The sequence below is a fragment of the Ascidiella aspersa genome, chromosome 4, assembly GCF_963924565.1.
Source record: "Ascidiella aspersa chromosome 4, kaAscAspe10.2, whole genome shotgun sequence".
NCBI lineage: Eukaryota > Metazoa > Chordata > Ascidiacea > Phlebobranchia > Ascidiidae > Ascidiella > Ascidiella aspersa.
The window spans coordinates 30,995,228-31,016,678 of NC_139450.1; the positions used below are offsets into that span (position 1 = coordinate 30,995,228).

Sequence of the window (21,451 nt, forward strand, 5' to 3'; positions counted from 1 at the left end):
CTTGTGGAATGGATTTAGCTTTATTTCTCTATAAAAAGGTTCTTTGATGAATAACTCACAGCTGTTGCCGCTACTAAAACCTTGCTGTCGTTTTAACAGCAATGGATTCCCACGCAGGTTTTCTATCCGAGAAAGATTTTTCTTTTTTGAAAATACAGTGATACACCACTAAAGAGTGTTTTACAAAAGAGTTTCTCCTCCACTTTTTTCTGTTGTTTTTTACGACTGAAATGCGATGATTTGTACACCTGCTTGTGGAGCCGGTTGGGGTGCCTAGATCGGAATTCGCAAAATTCCTGCTTAGTTAAATGTAGCGTCTCTTCTTGGCAGTGTTCATGAACGAGTGAAGTCTCCATTCCGTGTCTGCTGAATCAGCTTCGTCCAGTGTGCCAAGCTTGATTTCGTACACTGAAAATGTAAAGTTAATAAGAGTTCATTGGAAACGCTGAGGTAGAGGCAACGATTAATATTTAATAGCCATTAAGTCTGTACTACAAAACGAAGGTGCAATTGCTGTAACTTCTACATACATAGAGGGTTAATAAGATAAACGGTTTTGGTTTGTTTGAATAGATGTTGATATGGATATAAAAACTGCAGAACCAAAAAATTGTGGCAGATTCCCAGTTCTAAATTTCATACAGGGGCAAATAAACTTATTTTCTAAGCTCTTTACTTACGGCGCATCTGAAAGCGAGGTCCGACCTCGTTTAGTTCGACGTTTCTGCGATCGGTCTTGGTGTAAACGTGGTGACGGAATGCAATGAAGTCATCCTGGTTGGCGAAGGTCACCACTCGCTTCGATTCTTCTTTGGGAACCGGGAAAAGCGCTTGGAGGATTGTCTTAACCTGAGAGTTGATTACATAACTGTTACTGTTAGGATTTTTTTATATTTATAGGCCTATTTTGCACACTTTGTAGTCCCTAACTAGTGTAGAGTTCTTCTGTAAATACTGTGTTGTATGGGATTGTTGTGTGCGACCTTTATGACGTATTTCTGTGCCTGTGTATAGGCGCGACTCTCGCAATAATGCGATATTTATCACTGGTGTTCTAATACGTCGTGGTGTGTTACGTGCCCTGCCAGTAGATACTACATGGTGTCAGAAGTGGGATTCGAACCCATGCCTCCATTCGGAGACCAGAACTTGAGTCTGGCCAGTAAATACTACAACTAACTTACGCATTAATAGCATTAGGAAACTTTGAAAACGGAAACACAAACCGACCTACTAAATGTATAAATAAGTGGTTCTCAATCGGGGTGCAGCAGCACTCTAGGGTGCCGAGAGATATTTAAAATTATTTAGTAATCCAAGTTTTGCTCTATTGGTAAGCTTCTTGATACAACTTTTGTGTGCGATAAAAGTGACAAAAATTAAAAAGTTTTTTTTCAATCTTGTTGCACAGATAATGTGCTGCTGTTTCAATCTCATTTATTGTAACGTTACAGTTAACAACCCAACAAAAATACGAGCAAGGGTGCCGCGAACCATTTATAAGTTCTGTAGGGTGCCGCAAGCCTTTAATGTGAAAAACGTCCATTTCTCTCGCAAACCATACAATAGAAATGATGACATTTACTTTGGTACAGAAACCATTGTATTAGATGTACCAATGCAATCAGCTCTGATTCTTCATCGAACAACCCGACTGCTAATTGTCCAATTGCTCATATATTCTTGGTTAAGGATAGGGAAGTCACGAATATGGTCCTTCTGTAGTCGTAGTGGTCAACGATAACGGCACCCATATACAGAGTGGGCCAAAAGTAGTCTTACAGTTATAAAAAGTAGGGTTTGGGTCTAAAAATAAGTTTGTTGTCTTGGGGTTCTTCGCTTACACCTTGTTCTTTACAACATCCCCCCCCAAAAGAAATCCATTGATGTCAGGTCAGGTGAGCGTGATGGCCATTAAATGCTACCTCTTCTTCCAATCCAAAGCTGTAGAATTACTGTAAGCCTACTTTTGGCCGACCCTGTATAGTACACAAGATGCCTTCCTGGAGGTTTACCAAAAGTAGTCAGCCTGATCAGGATTGTAGCGCTAGCAAGGGCAGGCTAGAAAACCGTTTCGGGGCAGATTTTGCTAAGCCTCTGGGAAGGCATGTTGTGTAGGTTTGGACTAGCATAAATAAGAGAAAACAAAAACACTTCATGATTTACACCTTTAAAAATCATACTAATGTGACATGTGGTAAAAAAAAATTAAGACAAAGATAATTACTACAACTGCCATTGATAAATCTGACCTACCCGTTCGCCAAGTTTTGACTGAAAGTTGTGAAATATAAGGTGTGGATAGGCCTCGGACATGTGTCCAACATCAGGTATGTCATGCCTCATTACACAGTTGGACAAATTGAAATAAGCTGTTGGCCCGTATGGCAAGTGGCTTATTATCATACCATCTGCAACAAAAATTGTGGACACATTAGCCACACAATATAAGTAATATTTGTTTTATGATAAATATAACAGCTCAATGACTGGTCAAAATATCCTTGGGTCAATAATTGCCGGCAACATTGTTGTAATTCCCCTTTCTAAGGCTGGGCAAATATGTATGAATTAAAAAGAGTTTGCACTAATAATAAGCGAATGATTCACATGGAAATGTCAACAATTATATAATAGAATTGGGTTAATGTAATAATGTATATCTAATTATACTTCTATTCCAGAAATCAATTTAACAAATTTCTTATTTAATTTAAAACTAGGTGGTTTATTAATTATTGTTTGTTATTTAAAAACAGGAGGACATTACAATTAGCATCACTATGCTACTTCGTTTTTACTACCTGTTGTTACAATAAAAGGAAGTCCGGCACTTTAAGTTACACATTGACATTATACAAAGGATTTTTGACACATTTATTCAAGCTGATATTAACCTGGGTTTCCTCTGTGTTCGTGAAGTACAACAAAGTCTGTGACGTTATTTGCTCGGCAGGCGTTTATTAGAGACTTCATCTCATGATTACCTCGATTCAGTCGCGAGCAGTTGGGGAAAAAAAGTTTCATTTCCTGAAAAACAAACCAATCAACATTTTTTCACACTTATTATTAAGTTAGGCTATTAGAAAGGACTAATCATTATGAGTAACTTGTAACACAGTTATGTAGATAATACAATTTGTCTGTAAGCCTATATATTTTAACTTTCTGCTTAATTTTATCCTGAAATGGTATGATAGTTATGGTTAGAAGCTGGAGGCTCGAGTTAGAATTCATAGCAGATAACAGCTTTAAACAATTTTTTTTAATTTTTAGTCACTATATATAGATATCTCATAAGTTCAAATGAGATAAAACAACCTAAACTTAATTTTTTAAAGGTATATAAAATTAGTAATCTATGTTTATAAATTTGATATAAGTAATTTTCTTTAACCAAAAGTTAACAAATTTTTATTTTCTACATGGTAGACCACTTGCAATATTTTCAAAGATTAAAACTGCAATTTTTTTAAAACAGTTTCATGAATCCAACTTTGGAAGTACTTATCACAGAACAACACTGTGGGCTGCGTTGTATTTCTTTGATTACCCTGCTGATTACATACCTTAGCAAATTGCTTCAGCTTTGAGCTGGGGTCACGCGAAGTTGTGAGCATAATTTTGGGGTCCTCAACTCCCATCCACTTGTACTCATCGTCCATGTGACTTTTTACCCCTTCTCCCCCCTTATCATCAAACTCCAGGGACTTTTGCAGGGCAAGAGCATCTTTCTGAAGCTCAGTGGGCAGTCGTTTGTTGGCTGGAACAAATGGGAATCAATACATTTACAAAACAAGTTTCTATGTCTTTCCACAATAGAATCTCGCCCTCTAATAGAACACATAATTTTGACAATAAAAGTTCTAAACAAATATTAATGTCGTAAGAAGCGCACCGCTGCGAACAAAAATCAGTCAGCAAGGTCTAAAATTTCTAATTTAAATCCGCATTTCACCATATAAATGAATGACATCATCTGATCAGTTTATCAATACAAATGAATAGTAAAAAAAAATTAAATTAATCAAAAAAAATACATCCAAGACTAACAAGCACAAGGACAAGCTGCTGTTAACGCCAACCAGTAAAGTAAAAAAGAATAATGATACGTGAAGCAGGCCACTGATAATTTTTTTAAATAATTAACTTTTTTAAATTATTTCAATTTCTCTACGTGTATTTCACAATCCCCAGTTTAGTATTAGCATACATGCAAAATTGTATTAACTATTTTAAGTGAGTGATGCTTGATGGACATTTTAAGAAAAAGGTAAAGAGAATAGTTTGAATCTCACATTACTAGCTATTTTTATTCCTTATTTATTTTGGCTGACAGCAAGGTAAACAATATACATTAGGTTTGTATATTAATGACCAAATTTAAGATAAGAATCTATACAAACAAGCATGGAACTTAAAAAAGTGAATTATCGATAAAACACCAATCCATAACACTGGATATTTTTGGCAAATTATAATGGTTTGACAAAATGCAGGTGAGAAATATAATTTTATAACAGCCACACACCTATGTGACTTATCGGCTTATATTTATAACCAAATTGTAAAATATATTCTGGCTACTTAAAAAAAAAATCCCTTAGCGTTAAAGTTATAAAAATCCTGATAATTAGAAAATATTGAAACGCTTCCAAAGTACCATCTAAAGCAGATTTCACACGATCCTTTCTTTCTTGGATTGAGCGCTTTTGTTGTTCTATAGATTTCCGATAAATATATTCCCTCCTTTCTCTTGCCTGCCTTCGAAGCTAAAAACAAAACATGTTTTTTAGGAAAAGATTAAAAAGTTCACACAACATGTGCTGTATTGAACACCCATTTTGCATTTTTTTTTTTTTTTGGCATTTGTCCATAAGATTTCATTCAAAGGTATTTTCCGTTCTGAAAAGTATGGCAGATCTTGAAATCTCACGGGCAATGTCAAAAAATAATGGGTGACTCAAACACCAAAGGTCAAAAGTGACCCACTGTTGTAAAGTATGGGAAATCAAGGTGCATTTTTATTTTTTGGGTGCAGGTTGGGTTTGTTGAAGAAATCTTGCGGATGCACTTGCCATATTTTCCATATTAGGTCATTTTATCAAAAACACTTGGCCCCATTTTGCAACAGTGACTTGAGTACCCTTGAATCAAGACATGAGTTAAGTCATTACAACACTGTTGAACACTCCTAAAAATTAAAATTGGGACTACTTTTGGCGCTGGTCTAGAATCCTACCACAACGAAACACCATTTGGGTTAGGGTGCGGGTTAGCGTTTGGGTAAAGGTGGGTCAAGTATTATTATTAAATAAAGAATATAATAATACTTGACCCACTCACACCCAAACGCTAACCCGCATGCTAACTCAAATTTTGTGCGTTGATTTTAGAACTGTGGTAGGATTCTAGACCAGCGCCGACTTGAGTACCCTTGAATCAAGACATGAGTTAAGTCATCACAACACTGTTGAACACTCCTAAAAATTAAAATTGGGACTACTTTTTAGTTCAGCTGATGTCAGCTGAATAAACTACTTTACAACTATCAAAATACGTTAAAAGTATATAAGTTTTTAGTCTTGAAACAGAGGCACTTACCATTTTAAATTAATTCAATATTAGCCAGCCGGGAAAAATGTTTATATACAATGAGGCTGAAACATGAAAACATTGAAGAGTTCGACACAAATTTACAACAGATTAATCGAATTTCTTGAATGTTGACGGTCACAGTTGTAATAAAAAACATTCAATGTCAAGGCAACATAGCAATATAGTACTTTTTATTTCTTTATTAATACCATAATTATCTAATAAAAAAAGTAAAGTAATCTAATTCTAAAGAATAAAACTATATAGTTCTATTTTTTTAACAAACGTTTTGTAACCTTTTAGGGGATTTTTTACCACATTGACTTCAAGCTTCATAGAAATCATACGAAATAATTACGATTTTTTTTATTTTCAAAGAGTCTTGAAAAAGCTTTCGATTGGAAATCTGTGACACAGTCTTATTTGCAATTGAAACGTTTGTGTTATATTCTTTCGATAATAATATTAAAATTGTGTTATTATTAGAAGATTATGTTTATTAAAATGCATTTCATTTTTACATCTGCTAGGTCAGTGGTTCTCAACCTTTTTTTTCGTGGCCCATTTACGTTGCAAAAAAATTCTGTTGCTCAATAGAATTTTATGAAAGAAAAAGCTTTAAAATAGGTTTAGATAAAAACACACCAGAACATATTTTAAAACAGATTATTTATTCAACCGTGCATTAATGAGATACTTGCGGCAAATGTTCTTATGGCCCACCAGTGAGCCATGGCCCACTGGTTGAGAACCGCTGTGCTAGGTACTGAAACATTAATATAGTATCATTTTCTTGTTGAACGTAAAACTGACAACAATAACATAAAGACCGTTCAAAACATTAAAGAACATGTCATTAAAGACTAATTTAAGCTAAAAACGAAAAAAATAACTGCAGGTGATTAATTTAGCCAAATATAGTTTTGCCATATATAGGCTAGTTTGGTACATAGCCACAGAACAAAAAAATATTTTCTACCGGTTTGGTTTACTGTCAACACTGGTGAAAACTATCATAGAGTACCGTCATCAAAATTTTATCATAAAGGGCCGGACTGCAAGGTCTGACCATCGTGGGTCGGATAACTGTTCGGATTTACGATCGCAAGCCGGATAACAAAATAAGTCGCGGGCTTCATTGTTTTATCGTCAGCCTGGATTTGGCCCGCGGGCCGTATACCGGTGAACCCTGTTATAGAGCGTAGCCTGATTCCTTTCCTTTGGTATAGCCTATAAGTGCCAGTATAAGGGAGGTCCGGTAATATCGTAACGGGGCCGACTTGGGAAAATTGTGCTTTATCTGAAAACGAAGTTCGATTTAATGATTTTTCTGCAGCTCCTTGGAATTTTACATCTGGGTATCTTGGATTATATCCCTCGGGTTGTCCTCTTGTTAAAACAGTATTTCTGTCATAATCAGAACAACAATCAAATATGGAAATTCCTTGTTCATTTTGAGGTAAAATCTTTTTGGAATCGATTACCTGCATAAATTTAAATTGTGTTAAAATTACTAAAACACACACACACACTTAAAGAGAGCTAAATGCCCACAATAAATGATCCAAGTGGCAGTCTCGGTACGATCGTCAGATACTAGGTTACGGTGCCGATCCGATACCGTACCTAAGTATAGGAATATATCAGTTATGATTTGTAATTATAAACGCAGCGATTTCGGCTTTAAAGTAAAAAAACAAATTTAAAATAGTGTGACCCGGGTGCAAAAAGCACCACATATTTTCCATTCGTTTCAAATTTCTTATAAGCATATTTTTGACACTTTTGTTTATTTGTTGACAATCTTTTTTATTTTGACACATTGGTTTTTACTGGTTTTATGTTTTATATATTTAAATTAAAATGCAATAAACTGCTAAAACAGTTTCAACAAATAAAACTGCTAAACGTGTTATCAGCGAGTTCTAATATGGTTTTGCCAACATAGGAAAAATTGTACCACCAGTTTTGTGAATTCGTCGAAAAGAATAAAGGCGAGAATTGTATAGTTTTACTGCTGTTTTTTAATCAAGTAAAACGTTCTTCAAATCAATTAAATAATGTTTCTGTTTTTTTAACAGTGAAAAAATTACAATTTCAGTTAATACTTTAAGTATACAGTTTATTTTAATGTGGTTACTTTGCGCTGCAACCGTGAAAGCAAACACGTTATATAATCGATTTTTATTAATATTAAATATTATATTTCGTTTAAGTTGTTACATATTGGTATATCTTCACTTCGCAAACATGACTTCACGATCTATATTCATGTGCCCCAGGCATCTTAGATAAGAGACCATGTAATGTTATACAAGCTTTAAAGAAGCTGTTGTGAGTAAATTTAGTCGTTCCTATAAAAGAATTTTGCAAGAAATGTGATGACTCATCAAGTAAAAATGCGATCAATATATTTTATTTCCAGAAAAAAAAAATTAGACGAAATAAAGAACATGCAAAGCGGAAAGCAATAATTTGAAAAGTCGAAATCGCCGCGTTATATTCTTGAAAACCACACGCGCACAGAAAAGTGCTTGTTAGAATACACGATAGGGCACGATTGACAAGATAGCTTGCATGGAAATGCGTTCAGGCAATTGCAATTTTAAACCCGTTTTTTTTAACTTTTATAACCGCACGAGCTTAAATTGCAGGACTGGCGCTCTTAGATGCCACAAACTTGCACGGGCCAGAGGCGGTTGTCGGTTTAACGAGCAGATCGGGATGCAGATGGTGGGATTTGGTTTAGATCGCGATCTGAGATAGAGAACAAGTTTTTCAAGATTGTGTAACCTTATAAATGACTTTACAAAGAAGGAATTTAGATCTTGAACGGCGGACTGACTGCGCTTAATAAAAGGGGCGTTAACGGCGAACGATGCAATATTGATATGGAAGCTCCCAAATATTCTACTCTTTGGGGATTTTAAGTGTATTTTATATTTTTATTTTATGTATTTATTTTACAAATAGAAATAGAAAAACTGCGGACATGCTGCGACAGATTACTTGGAGAGATGTGCTTTTTATCTGCAGTTTCGTGATTTCTATCTGTGGGACATCGGGTGAGCATTATTTAAAGCTTTTAAGCAATTTTGCTGAAATAGAGATAACTTGTAAATCAATCTCGCTTCAATGCCATTTCCTTTTCGCAGTTAGTCACAGTCGCGTTACGTGACTTTTAAATGTTTGTAATTTGCCAGGTCTGAAATGTTGGGAGTGCGAGAACGTTCGCAGCCAGGAGGAATGCTTAGCCAAAGGCAAAATGACAGAGTGCGATGAAACTCAGGTTTGGCCTTAGTTATTTGTGTAAATATATTTTAACTAAGGTATATTATGCACGAATCTGTAATATAGTTGATAATGAATTGCAAATCCAAAAAGGTCCGGCAGATCGAAGTCATCTTAACGCAATCCCACCTTTTATAAGTGATGCTTTGATTTACTCCTCAGTTACATTGACTGAAGATGATACAAGTTCGTATCGAAACGTCCTAATCAGGATATGATCCTTTTGGCTTTGTAATTTATTGTCAAATTATATTTTAACTATTATACAAAATAAAGCAGGCCAAAAAACAGAATTTCGGAAACATATTAAACCGTTTGTCACAAAAAAAGTAACATTGGAATTACTTTGTACTCAACCGAAAAACTACTCAATATTCATACACTTATGTGTGTTTCTTAAAAACCCAGTTTCGTTTAGTCTTTTACGAAGGTCACAATTGGTGGCATGTAGCAAAAAAATAAACCTTTAAAACTTAAGCTATAATTTTCACAACACAGAAACAACATGAGAATGAGACTTAATTGGTGGCTTTACACATGTTTTTGCCAAAACAATAATTCAAAATAGGATATCGACTGAATACATTTCACGCCCTCTCACGTACGTAGAAATTTGGTAAAAATCGTTTACGAATGGCTTAGTTAAATTAATTATTACCTGAGTGGTTCCGGCCAGAAATCGTGTTAGCCAACTGAATGAGCTCATTCTTTGCACTTACAAGAAAAATAAAGCTCTATCATTAATGGAATGCAATTGTCACTAAGTGTCTGTTTGCCAATTTAATATTAATGGTAAAATAATTATCATTAATGGAATGCAATTGTCACTACGATTTGTCTAACATTATTTTTGCTTCTTTAATATTACTAATAGACTATATCATTTAAGTTTGAATCATTTTCAGAACACGTGCCAGGTTGAGCTACGTCACGGGGGCTGGGGGGAATACCCGCTCATCGAAAAGGCCTGCAAGCAACTCACAGCCTGTGGATCGAACCACATGCAGGTGACACTGACAAATGATTCACAAGTGTTATTTCTTTGTATCATAAAACCTGTTGCTATCTGGCATATCGTTAATCAAAAACAGCTCCACTGGCAATTCCCTTTCTGCTTTTTCCACTCATTGTATGTATGCAACCTGAAGAAGGTTTGCATAGGTTGCCGAAGCGTTGGTTAACATTTACAATTACTATCAAAGGAGCTGTTTTTGATTAATATTTTGTTGGCTGCTTGAAACCGTAAGTAAGTGTATAAGTAAAAATGTTTTTTTTTTGTAAACGAAGCTTATTTAGGCTATAGTTAAAACTAACAACAATGCAATATAAAGTCCCCAAATGCAAACTGTGCACACACTTTGCACAGATAGGGGCAGCGTCCGCCTGCAATTTGTCGTCATTCATGTTTGCTGAAAGCATGTTAACTAATAATGCAGGAATTTTATCTTCGTTTGCGCAAATATAATTTGACGTGTTTCCAAAAACTCCTGCTCCGTGTTCTTAAAAATGTTTACTCAATGTATCCAAACGCGTTGCAGTATGAAACTAGTAAATACTAACTGGCTATAATAAAAAGCAAGTATAGGTTAAAAAACGTTGATCAAAATTGATACTGTTTTGTGATATTGTTGTTTTTTGCGGTCTTGTATTGTTCTCTGACAAGCAGAAGGTTTTGTTTTTTCGCTAATGTATTAAACAGCATGTAATGTTTTTGTTATTAAACAACCTACAGGAAAATATTCATGTTTTTACCTGTTTTTTTATTTATTTAAAATTATAAACATTCACCTGATTTAAAGCAGGAATCTTTCCTTTACATTATATAATCGTTTCCTTAATGTGTTTCACCTAGTAAACGCTATAGTTGTTATTCTTCGTGGTTTTAGGATTCTGGCGCAGCATCAGTCTACAATAGAGACTCGCAATGCAACAAGAAAGCACCTTCGTCTGTATGTAGGTGTTGCTGCAGCACGGATGGTTGCAATCACGATATTCTTTACTGCAAGACCCTTGGAGGTAACACTATACTTTATTTGCGTCTCGTATGGGATAATTATTTGTTTTCGTAGTTGATAAATTGAGTAGCGTAAAACTATATACAATTTCGCACGCAGTAAAATTTAAACCACCGGTAGTTATTTGATAATTTTTTATAATTCTTTTTATTTTTTATTAAAAAAGGGTATTCGTAATACGGTAAAATAACAGTACCGGTTCTTCATTGCATTTGTCGTTTTCTCAAGCTGCATAATTGCTAAAAAGACAGCATAATAGTTCACAACGGCACAGTTTTACGATACTTGGATATCTGATTACGCCCAAATCTCTAACTGCTTTCATGCAGAATTTCGAAGAAAAGGCATACAGCTATACATGGCTGGCGTAAAATTTTAGAAAACAATATAATAACTACATAACCAATTCAATCTGCCTACCTGCAAAAGGGGTGGGTCGATAAACGGGAATTCCAGTTTTTCGCAACCTTTTACGAAAAATAAACATGGTTAGCGGGGCGCCACTGCGTCTGGCTTTTCGTCCCTGGTTGTAACAAACAAAATATTCCGATCGAGGCCCGATAAGGTCTATCTCTAAACAGTTTAACAGTATTCCCCATAAAGCGTATTAGCGGTTCGCACCTGATAGCATCTTTATCGGCTCGCTCTTAACGAGTTCGGGTGAACCTGTTTTCCAGGCCTACCCTGTCCAACCGTCGACGCGCCGGAAAACGGCTTCATGATTTGCGAAGGCGGGATGAAGCCTTTCGGAGTTTGCACCTTCACCTGCAAGCGTGGTTTTGCCTTGGTGGGCTCGCCAGTCTCCACCTGTGGTAGGTCATTTCATTTGTAAGCTGCTCGTGAACGAATTACGCATGTGCGTTCACTCTATAGCAGAGCATCGCACTTTGCGTTATTTTAGTTACTAACGATAAACGATTTTTAAACGGCAACGCATTTACATTAAGTAAGATTCGCGCTAAATCAAAATGTTGCCAAAAAAATACCACTTTTCTACGCTGTAGATTTTCTACAAAAATAACATACGAACGATTGACCGTTAAACACTGGTAACGACAGTTCTGGTTTCGGTGTTTACTAGCAAATTGTATATTGCTGGTTTTAAATGACATGATGCTTAAATGGAATTTTTTTTTATCATTAGTGGTTGCACTAGATTTGGGAACATCGATGATAAAATTTAGTGTTCGCCTGCACAATAAAGCCTTAAGCATATTTTTATGGTAATAATAGACAAAATGATTTTAGAAGTTTTTAGAACAACAAAAAGTAAAAAAGTGCTCACAGCAATCACTGACTTGTACAATCGCAGCGTCCAAAGCATACATTCGAGGTATGTTATCAAATTCGATGTAATTTAGACATGTGGAGCAAGAGGGACCACCCGGCGCCCACATGTAAGCGATACCGTTGCCGGGAATTGCTTCCACAGTACTTCGGAACCAAGTTTTGCACGGACGGCGTCAACATTGGAAGTCGCTGCAGGTCAGAAAATTACATCGCTGTGTTTTTGGTACACCGGGAGGCGTTGATGTAAACAAGTCAATTTAAAAATGAATCAAGTCCCAGTTAAGTCAGTTGTGAACGAACTTAACTCCAAGTCAAGTCTTTTTTCATAAATGACAAGACAAGTCCATTTAAAGTCAAATGCTTGTATAAAATTGAACGTTAAAAGTTTGTAAATTGGTCGCAAATACCCAAGCAATACCCTCTACTTAAAAAATACTAAATCAAACATATTACAAGCAAAATGATTCACAGGCTTAATGAAAACACTTTATTTAAACCAAATTGATTTGGCAAAAAGACTTAAGTTAAGTCAAGTCATTAGAAAACCGTGACTTAAGTGCACCTAACTCGGAATTTAAGGCATTGACTTAAGTCATTACAACACTGTCGGGAGGTTGTAAAGAATTAAGTCGATCAATTAAGGATTTTAAGGCGAACAAGATCGTACAATATCGAGTCGTGAGTTCGAACCTCAACGCCGGCTAGAATTTTTTTATCTGGGCCTTGATGATTTCAGTTAACCCGGTTCCAGTCAAATAACATATGTGATGTTTGACCCTAAGGACATCTCGAATGGTATAGGAGTTATATACATATAGGCCTACCATATACGTGAGTATTAATGTTTAAGTTCTTTAAACGTAAAATGGTTTTCAAGGTGAAAGACGTGCTTTTGCAATAAGGGAGTAAAAGGTAAACCTGTTAGGTGACTACCTTGATTGACAGTCTACCAAGGTTTGTTTAGAACGTTTTGTTTCCTAAAACAGCGGCTAGTCTCGGGCATAAGTGATTCACGTTTAATCCTCTCCAGTTGTTTTCAGTTCAAATAGCTTTACACCTATATTGCGAAGTGCGTTCGCCACGAAATCAAACTAACAGGTTTTGGTGCATTTCTTAATGGCATTCTTTGTAAACCCGACTCCTTTCGTCGTACAGATTTACTTGCAACGAGGGTTACAGGCTCCACGGTGGAAACAACATTATCTGCACTGAAGATCAAGACGAGGACTTGTACGCATTGTGGAGTCGCCCGCAGCCGCAATGCAAACGTAAAAACATTATTAGAAATAAAACTATGCACACAAATCAAAATAGGATTTTTCAAAGAACCGCAGTATTTTAGAAAAACACTCTACTAAAAAATAAGCACAAATCTTAGAAATAAGCACGGAATGATAGCCCTGGTTATAGTCGCAATACAGCAGCTTAAGTGCTTGTGCCAGTAACTACATTATTTTGTCCCCTTTTTGGCGGATAGCGCTGCAGTGCACCAAGCAATCTCTGCCGAACGGACGCATGCAATGCACGGACAGGAATTTCGTCGCCTCGCGATGTACGTTTCAATGCAACAAAAATGAAGGATATCAACTTTATCCGGAGGCCACCACGTCGAACGAGTGTCTAGTCAACGAACTCTGGACTCGCCCAGCACCTTGCTGCACACGTGAGATTGATTGAAGAGATAAGTTTAAGCTGATGAAAAGGTTGACCGAAAACTAGTAGGTTCGGGTGTTTTTCGGTGCTTGGGGCAACCGCCAAATAACTGATAGCTTCCAAATTGCTTAAAGTGCTGATTGCAAAACCGTTAGTATTGTTTACAGGGGATTTCGTGTTAAATCTTGTTATCGAGAAATAGTAAGGCAATCAAGATAAGATAATCGTGGAAAGATTAATCGAATCACGTTTTATGTCTAAATGTCGCGTTCATGTAATCAGGCTGAAATCATACAATACATTCCTGAAACAATCGGGAAATAATCCTTTCTTTTGTAGTTCCGTGCCCTCCCTTTGCGGTGATGGACTTTTTTGTTATCCTTGATTCATCCTCATCTGTCGGTGCAGACAACTGGAAGCTCATGAAGGAGTTTGTTCGTAGTTTCCTCGCGTAAGTTAACATACTAAAAATGAAAAAAAAGCTTGCGAACGTGATAAGGTTTTATTTAGGGAAGAATTGCCGAATGACTTCATGTTAAAGCAGTAATAGATTACCATTGAAAATGCAATGATAGATACACAATTACACACACATATGTGTACAACAACTGCGATCTAGCCTTTCTGAGCTGCTTTTTGACCAATGATTACGGCTTACATATCATTAGTACTTTGAAAGCCATCGCAAACTACCCGACTCTTTCAATCAATGATGCAAACAAGGCAAGCTATAGAAAAACAACTAGACTGCGGTGACATTCGAACTCACGACCTCCGGTCATACCGCGAGCGTCGTTCTACAAACTGAGAGCTACACAGGCTCAGAGAGGAGCGAGTCAAGAAACAACCATGACGCCAATGCTTGCTACATTCTGTTAGTACAAGCAACTTAACATTGAAGGGGATCTGCAGTACCATATCAAAGGCTGTTTGTCGACTCGCTTCTCTCTGAGCCTTTGTAGCTCACTTGGTACAGCGACGGTCCAGGTATGACCGGCGGTCGTGAGTTCCAACCTCACTAGAGGCTATTTGTAACCTGCCTTGCTTTCATCATTGATCGAAAGATTTCGAAGTCTGTGATGGCTTTCGGTGTACTAACGTTAAAAATGCATTCAATTTTTGGCGCAGTGTTTAATCGCGATATAGTGAATGTATTTTTTTTGCATAAAGGGTATTTACAGTTCGCGAAGATTCCTCTCATTTTGCCGTCATCCGTTACAACAAGGTGGTCGACGATAAAACACAGGTTAGTTCTATTGAAGCATGTTTTTGCAAGTCCACAATCCCATAAGCTTGATTCTCAATAATCTGTTGTGTTTGGAGCAAAGCCTATTTATTTTTTTTAGGATGAATTACATTTTGATGTATTTTGTGTTGTCACCTCTGCATTGGATTTAAAATTTCTTTATTTTATTACCACGGCGTTTAATAGTGTACTTTTTAATAACGATAGTCTATATACTCACTGTTTGTTAGCAAAGTTGTATCGTTTCAGATATTCCTTGACGATTACCCAAATAGTTTGGAAGGTGTTTTGAGAGCATTCGACAAAATTCCGTACGACGGAAGTGGTGAGTGATACAGTCTGCTGTAAATTAAAAAAAACAAAAACAATTTACTGCGAAATTGTATCATTTTTAACTGAATTCTGCTCACAGCCATATCCTATCACACTCCAATAATTTTTTAATACAATAGGACTTTCTAATACAATAGGACTTCCGTTTCACTAAATCCTTGTAGCTAGTGTTTTATCAAGTAGTTTTAAAATGACTTTTTGAAGTCCCAGGCAAGTACGTTTATACCCCAATCAGATCCGAGCATAGTTGCCCAAATCTAAAATAAACTTCAAATAATCAATATTAAACTAATTCTATTTTGAGCATTATTTCACATAATTATCATAAAAATAAATACTAATCATACTGTTTTATGCCTCAAAACCTGCATTAAATTTCCCTGTTTTTTCAAATATGCTTTTAATAAACCCATTAATTTCAACGTAAGTATTTAACGAAAAAGTCCAGGTCAAGTCATTAGTATAAAATATAAATGAAGCTAAGTTTAATCGATGCACTTACCAAAAATATTCAAATCGTTTTACAAATAGTGCCGAAGTGCACTTAAGTCAGGCCATTGCTTTATGTCAATACTGCACTACTCAATATCCCAAACGGTTGGAAATTTGTTTAACATTTTTTTTCCGGTTTAAAGGCACGAGAACCGGTAACGCTTTGAACTACACCGCCCAAACTCTAATCCCCAGAGGTAACCGTCCCGACGCTAGAGATGTGGTTTTGCTAATTACCGATGGAGCCTCTCAAGATGACGTCGTTATACCTTCCAAAAATCTTCGAGACACTGGAGCGTTGGTAAATGAGTCGTGTTAAATTTTTGCTACGACAATATAATATTCATAAAGTTTGCTTGTCAGAGTTTTAAATGTAAATATGGATCGCGAGTCAAACATGATGCTTGTCAACTTTAAAAAAAAAAATTGTTAACGTACAAAATGGATGCCTAGTTACATGTTCGTCTTTATTGGATAATGCTTCTAAAACCAAATTTGCCATTAACCTGCGGACCTTTTTAACAGGTTCAGTTTGCCTGTCAGAGTTTTGACTGAGCGTTAACATTTTAGCGTTAATAGCCACGTTAGCAAACAAATTGTTAACGTACAAAAAGGGTACATAAGTTACAAGCTCGTCTTTATCAGATAATACTTTTCAAATTCTAATTTGGAAATTAATCTAAGGACCTTTTTCGAACAGGTGTTCGTCCTTCCCGTAAAACCACCTGTAGGCAAGTTGGATCTGGGTGAAATCGACATCATCGCGGGGCCCACAGGCACCGTGATTAAAGACGCCCTCGAAGGAGGATTTAAAGCTCTAGATAAGGCATTTGCGAAGCGGATGAGCAAGCTGTTGTGTGGAACACCGTGTCAGTAAGGTCTGTCCCATTGCCGAGATGTAAATACTGCAGTACGTGGTTTGCCGCCGGCAAGCAATCGTTTATATGTTTTCATTTCGCGGTTGTAAAGCGTTCGCTGTACATCGCGTGGTCTACTGCAAGAAATAAACTTATTTGCAAACTGCGTATGAAACAAACACATCACGTGCTGCATGTGAGATAAGGATTAAGCCGAGAAGTTCCTTCTAAATTTATATCCAAGATATTGCCATGCATTGTTTATTAGCCCTCACAACACGCAGTTATGATAGCATCTTAGCGAACTTTGGTTTCCAGGAACGAAGTGGCCTTATCGCGGACGAGGCAATTTTTGAAAAGAACACATTTCCAGCTTAAAAGTTTTATAAGAATAACGCACTCTATATAAAATGTCATTACCCTTCGTGCGAGGTCAACGGCTCTAACAACTGTTTTCCCAAACTATATAGATGCCAATAGTTTCCTCCTATAGCCCAGCAATGTAGAGTGGTTTGTCAAACGAAAATTTGCGGTCGAGCTTATCGTGTTGTGACGTAATTTTGCGATTAAAAAAAGGATTCCTAAACAACGTCCTATAGGCCCTCCTGTACATAATTCGTAGTGAAATCGTTTTGGGAGCGCCTTTTAAAAAGCAAAATCTTTTGCTTTAAAGGGAAATTCTGGAGCAGATATTACTGGAACCCCGAGATTTAGTCAATTCTTTTATACTTCACGATTCATTTTGATTTTAGTAAAGCGAGCAGGTATTTAAAAGAACAATCCACCTCTTCGTCAGAAATAAAGTAGAAAGTGGAAGTTAGCTTGTGAAGACAACCTTAAAAAATACGTAGCGTGATAAGACTTACAAGATAGTAAGCACATTACGTTATTATTATTTTCAACAGCTAACTTAAGATTCTTACGATTAGAAATATGCCGTTTAAACGACATTTTGCAGTATGGACATGATTTTTTGGTTCCTGATTGATAACAAACATTTTACCTAAAAACAACCTGACATACCTAAAAAAAACAAGTTTATTCTTATTATTTAAAACTTTTATTTACGATTAGGTTTCTCTTACACGCGTTCGTAAAGCTCGCGGCATCACAGAAAACAAATGTTAGTTCAGGCAAAACTAGAGCAAACAATTATAAGTGCCAATATGATAGCGTCAAACATACGCGAAATTCGTAGGACTCTAAAGTGATGTTATTCAACCGAAATACTATTTTGCAAGCACACGCGATGAAAGTGTCTGCTTACAAAAACATCGAATCGAACATGAAACTTCGACGGCAACGTCACTACAAGAAGTCTTTAGCTCTTCGAGGCTTTAGTCTACATACATCAGTGGTCAGAAGTTTCGTGTCTTCATGTCGAGTCGTTGGAAACAGACTGGTCATCGCTATGTCTTGTAGAGAGCAGGTGAGACGGGGTTAGGTGAGTTACGGCAAAATAGGTTAAAAACACAACAGACTTAAAGCGATATTAGAAGCATAAAAGGCAATACACGCGCTGATTGATGAAGACATTATGATATAGGAACTGTTATTGAAGACAACATCTATCTTTGCATAGGTTATATATATAGATATACATTGGGACAAAATTTGATTGTATAAAGATCGGGGAGTTCCAAAAGTACAGTGTGCCGTACGAAAGTGAAATGATATTTTTGTACAAGTTTTTCACGTCTTCGTCTCATTTTCAATAAGCATCACCACCTGTAAATGCAAAGTATTCGTTGTCACTTTTTAAGTATTTTCATTTACATCATTGACAATACGGCAAATTTGCATTTTTAAACAATAAACGGCCTTGCTAAGAATTGCGTTTTTAATCCAGAATGTATTTATATATTTATATAAATTAATAACAAATTGCTGGGTACATTATGCACGGATCTGTAATGTAGCAATCGACCTTTTAGGCTTTGTAATTCATTATCAAGTTAAATAACAAATAAACTTTTAAAAATACGGGTTGGTGTGTCCGTGTTTGCCAAACAACCCCAAGCCAAGTTGTATGTTCCAAACGACATTACAATATAGCGTGAAGTTAATTAATCTGTTAAAATAACACCGATATTATAAAATTGTTATTTACCTTCAAAACTTCAACTTTTGCCAATCTATTGGTATATACGAAATTGTGTATTTTGCCTTTGGTAAACAGCGTTTATCACAAGAGGTGGTAACTGGTAATATGCCTGTTTTTTTGCAAGAAACTTTTAGCTATTTGCAATAAAGAGACTATTCACAATAAAACTCATACGATCAAGTGACGACAGATTAATTTTCATCCAATCACTTATTGTTAGCGGGCTTTGGATGCTCCTGTGCCTAAGTACAGCGCCCAACAGAAATAAAGCTGGCACGAGTGTCAAAGATCATTTACCTGTGTGGTTGCCATTTAAAATACGCGTGTTTGCGCGGCATTTACGGGTCTTTGGCGATGTGCATTGACCTTCTTCTGCGCCGCATGTAGAAGTAAATCAACAGGCAGATGAGTATGATGAGGATAACTCCTCCGATGACTCCGAACACGATCGCCAAGGTTCGGAAGGTATCTGAAACGCGATAAATATACACGTTCACATAAACTCGCCCTTTCAAGGATGTTTTGCAATTCTTCGTGTGTAAAAACATGATCCTGGTTACATATTGTTCAATAGCGATGGTTCGATCTCTTAACAGCAAAATTCTTGATTAACATATTTCGAATTGCCTATGGTTTAAATTGAACATATATAAACTGATGCTAGCAGGCATAGTAATACAAATCAAAAAACAGCTTCTCTGGTAGCGAATTAAAATTACCAGAGGAGCTGTTTTTTTATTTATTTAAATGATACTTTATAATTGAATTATTTATGCTTAGCATCAATAAATGTAGTTAAAAAACATTGTTATAAATAAAACTAAGACAAACAAAGCATTCAACTAAAAAAAATAAAGCATGTTTTTTAGACATAAGCACATAAGTATTTTCGAAGACACTGTCCTAAAAAACATTCACAAATCTTAGAAACCGGCACGCAATGGCTTCCTTCAAGACAGTGGTTCTTAACTTTATTTCGCGGCGCCGAAAACTAAGCGTAAGAATTACAGCAAACTTTTAGCGACTCCACTCTCTTCAATAAATATTTGTAAGCGAACAGAACGTAAGAAATTGGCACACACAAGTTTAAATGTAATGATTAAGATAGATGTTTTCGTATTGCTTCCCTTATTTTGTCAAAGTTTTTGGAAATTTTTTTCATAACTGATGTCAATAAATATAAACACATAAACTATATTGCAGTCGGCAACCCAACCAACTTAAACAGCCCATGGGTTGAGAAACACCGACTGGTAAACTCCGTTCTGTAAATAACACCCTATATGTATAGGTTATATAAAAATCTCGCCTGATTCGCTGCAGGTTTCTCCTGTGTACCCAGATGTACAGATGCAAGCCGGGTTTCTGTTGGGTTGACTCGAAGGCTCGCACCTGGCTCCGTTCTTGCAGAAGCCGGTCGTACATTGGCCTGTGGAGCAATGGAGCTTTTATTACAAGGATAAAAAACACGTATAAACTGCTAAACACGTAGGGAAACTGCTGAATATAGCTTATTTGGAAAATAAATTTTGTCGTCGCGTTTAGTACATGCTTAAGCCGGATTTTTAATATAAATGTACAAAAAAGCCGCAGCACGTGACAACTATAGACTGAGGGTGACTTGATAAATACAACTTTTGCAATCACTTAGCGTGTCTTCGCTTATTCGTGGTGTTGTATGTCGAATGCAAGGATCAGGGATCGTTTTATAAAGCATGAAGACTGAAGAGGTTAACGCGATACACAGCGAGCTAATATGACCTAGTTGGCTTTAACCTTGAAGTCGGACTCACGTTACAAACCTGTCGGAATAAGACCTGAATGGTCAGAATCAGGCCTATACAACATTTTACTTAGCCCCAAACCCCACCCCCTGAGTACATCACTTACTCCCCTAATAATTTCAGCCCTAATCCACTTTTTAATCCACTAATTACACATCACTAACCCCAAACCCAACAATCCGGTGCCAAAACAGCGAGGCTCTAACGGCACTGTTTAAAAGGGCGCCCAAACGTCGACACCAAACCGACCGATGATCCACGGCCCCGTCGCCCCATACCGTCCTCTTACAGTTCTAGGCCTTATTCCTATGAATTTGGGAAATAGATTTTTCTGCTTTAGGTATTGTTGCTTTGTAGGTCTTATTGTGTGTCCCGTTACAGCAAACTCCGAATAAAGAACTACTTTGAGAAACAGGGAGTTTAGCGGATTAAATCGCTCATAGATCGTCGGAATCGCGGGAAAAACACCATCTGCACCTTTTCACGTACCTATGCAAACGCCAGAAGCGTTGTTGTATCCACTAGCGCAGCCGCAAGAAAATCCGCCAACGGTGTTGACGCAAGTTTCGTTGGCGCCTTGACATGTGGTCAGACACTCGTCCACGTCGATGCACGGACCCTGCGTGGTGCCACTGTAGCCGCTGTTACACGTGCACGAGTACTGGGTGTTGGACTGGACGGTACACTGGCCTCCGGTTCCACAGGGAGGGCTGTTGGTGTAACATGGACCTACGGGGAAGGATTGAATACATGTAAGTTGGAAAGATAAATAGGTTAAAATAATTAAG

At 36.8% G+C, this 21,451-nt stretch overlaps 3 protein-coding genes across 3 annotated transcripts in view; 1 reads left to right on the plus strand and 2 right to left on the minus strand.

The window, feature by feature from the left end:
* Nucleotides 1-222: 222 nt before the first annotated feature.
* Nucleotides 223-5,090, minus strand: LOC146157473 (U3 small nucleolar ribonucleoprotein IMP4-like). The gene is made up of 7 exons (XM_083388223.1): nt 5,079-5,090; nt 4,664-4,772; nt 3,570-3,763; nt 2,898-3,030; nt 2,257-2,411; nt 681-849; nt 223-408 (listed from the first exon to the last, which is right to left on the minus strand). The coding sequence occupies exons 1-7, from the start codon at nt 5,088-5,090 to the stop codon at nt 305-307; spliced, it is 876 nt and encodes a 291-aa protein (XP_083244349.1). The 3' UTR covers nt 223-304.
* A 3,450-nt stretch (nt 5,091-8,540) lies between these two features.
* LOC146157474 (uncharacterized) lies at nt 8,541-16,948 on the plus strand. Its single transcript, XM_083387569.1, has 13 exons — nt 8,541-8,663; nt 8,802-8,887; nt 9,795-9,896; nt 10,776-10,905; nt 11,582-11,716; nt 12,266-12,389; nt 13,350-13,462; nt 13,672-13,857; nt 14,187-14,298; nt 15,018-15,093; nt 15,343-15,418; nt 16,062-16,219; nt 16,619-16,948. Exons 1-13 carry the CDS (start codon nt 8,591-8,593, stop codon nt 16,793-16,795), a joined length of 1,548 nt encoding a protein of 515 aa, XP_083243695.1. The 5' UTR covers nt 8,541-8,590; the 3' UTR covers nt 16,796-16,948.
* Nucleotides 16,949-17,822: 874 nt separating this feature from the next.
* The window catches only part of LOC146157475 (uncharacterized), a 150,587-nt gene continuing 146,958 nt past the window's right edge, over nt 17,823-21,451 (minus strand). The window contains exons 158-161 of the mRNA XM_083388224.1: nt 21,153-21,392; nt 20,189-20,308; nt 19,177-19,348; nt 17,823-18,503 (exon numbers count right to left, since the gene is read on the minus strand). Coding sequence (XP_083244350.1) covers nt 19,218-19,348; nt 20,189-20,308; nt 21,153-21,392 — 491 coding nt within the window. The 3' untranslated portion in view covers nt 17,823-18,503; nt 19,177-19,217. The remainder of the gene's footprint in view (nt 18,504-19,176; nt 19,349-20,188; nt 20,309-21,152; nt 21,393-21,451) is intronic.

Bases quoted from the DNA above. Each gene is read 5' to 3' on its own strand.
- LOC146157473 (XM_083388223.1), bottom strand. The intron at 3,764-4,663 runs GTACTTTGGAAG...CATTTGTTCCAG, and splicing joins TGTGAAATCTGCTTTAGATG to CCAACAAACGACTGCCCACT. The intron at 850-2,256 runs GTAGGTCAGATT...ATCAACTCTCAG, and splicing joins AGTCAAAACTTGGCGAACGG to GTTAAGACAATCCTCCAAGC.
- LOC146157474 (XM_083387569.1), top strand. From the start codon at position 8,591: ATGCTGCGACAGATTACTTGGAGAGATGTGCTTTTTATCTGCAGTTTC. The intron at 8,888-9,794 runs GTTTGGCCTTAG...AATCATTTTCAG, and splicing joins CAGAGTGCGATGAAACTCAG to AACACGTGCCAGGTTGAGCT. The intron at 15,094-15,342 runs GTTAGTTCTATT...GTATCGTTTCAG, and splicing joins TGGTCGACGATAAAACACAG to ATATTCCTTGACGATTACCC.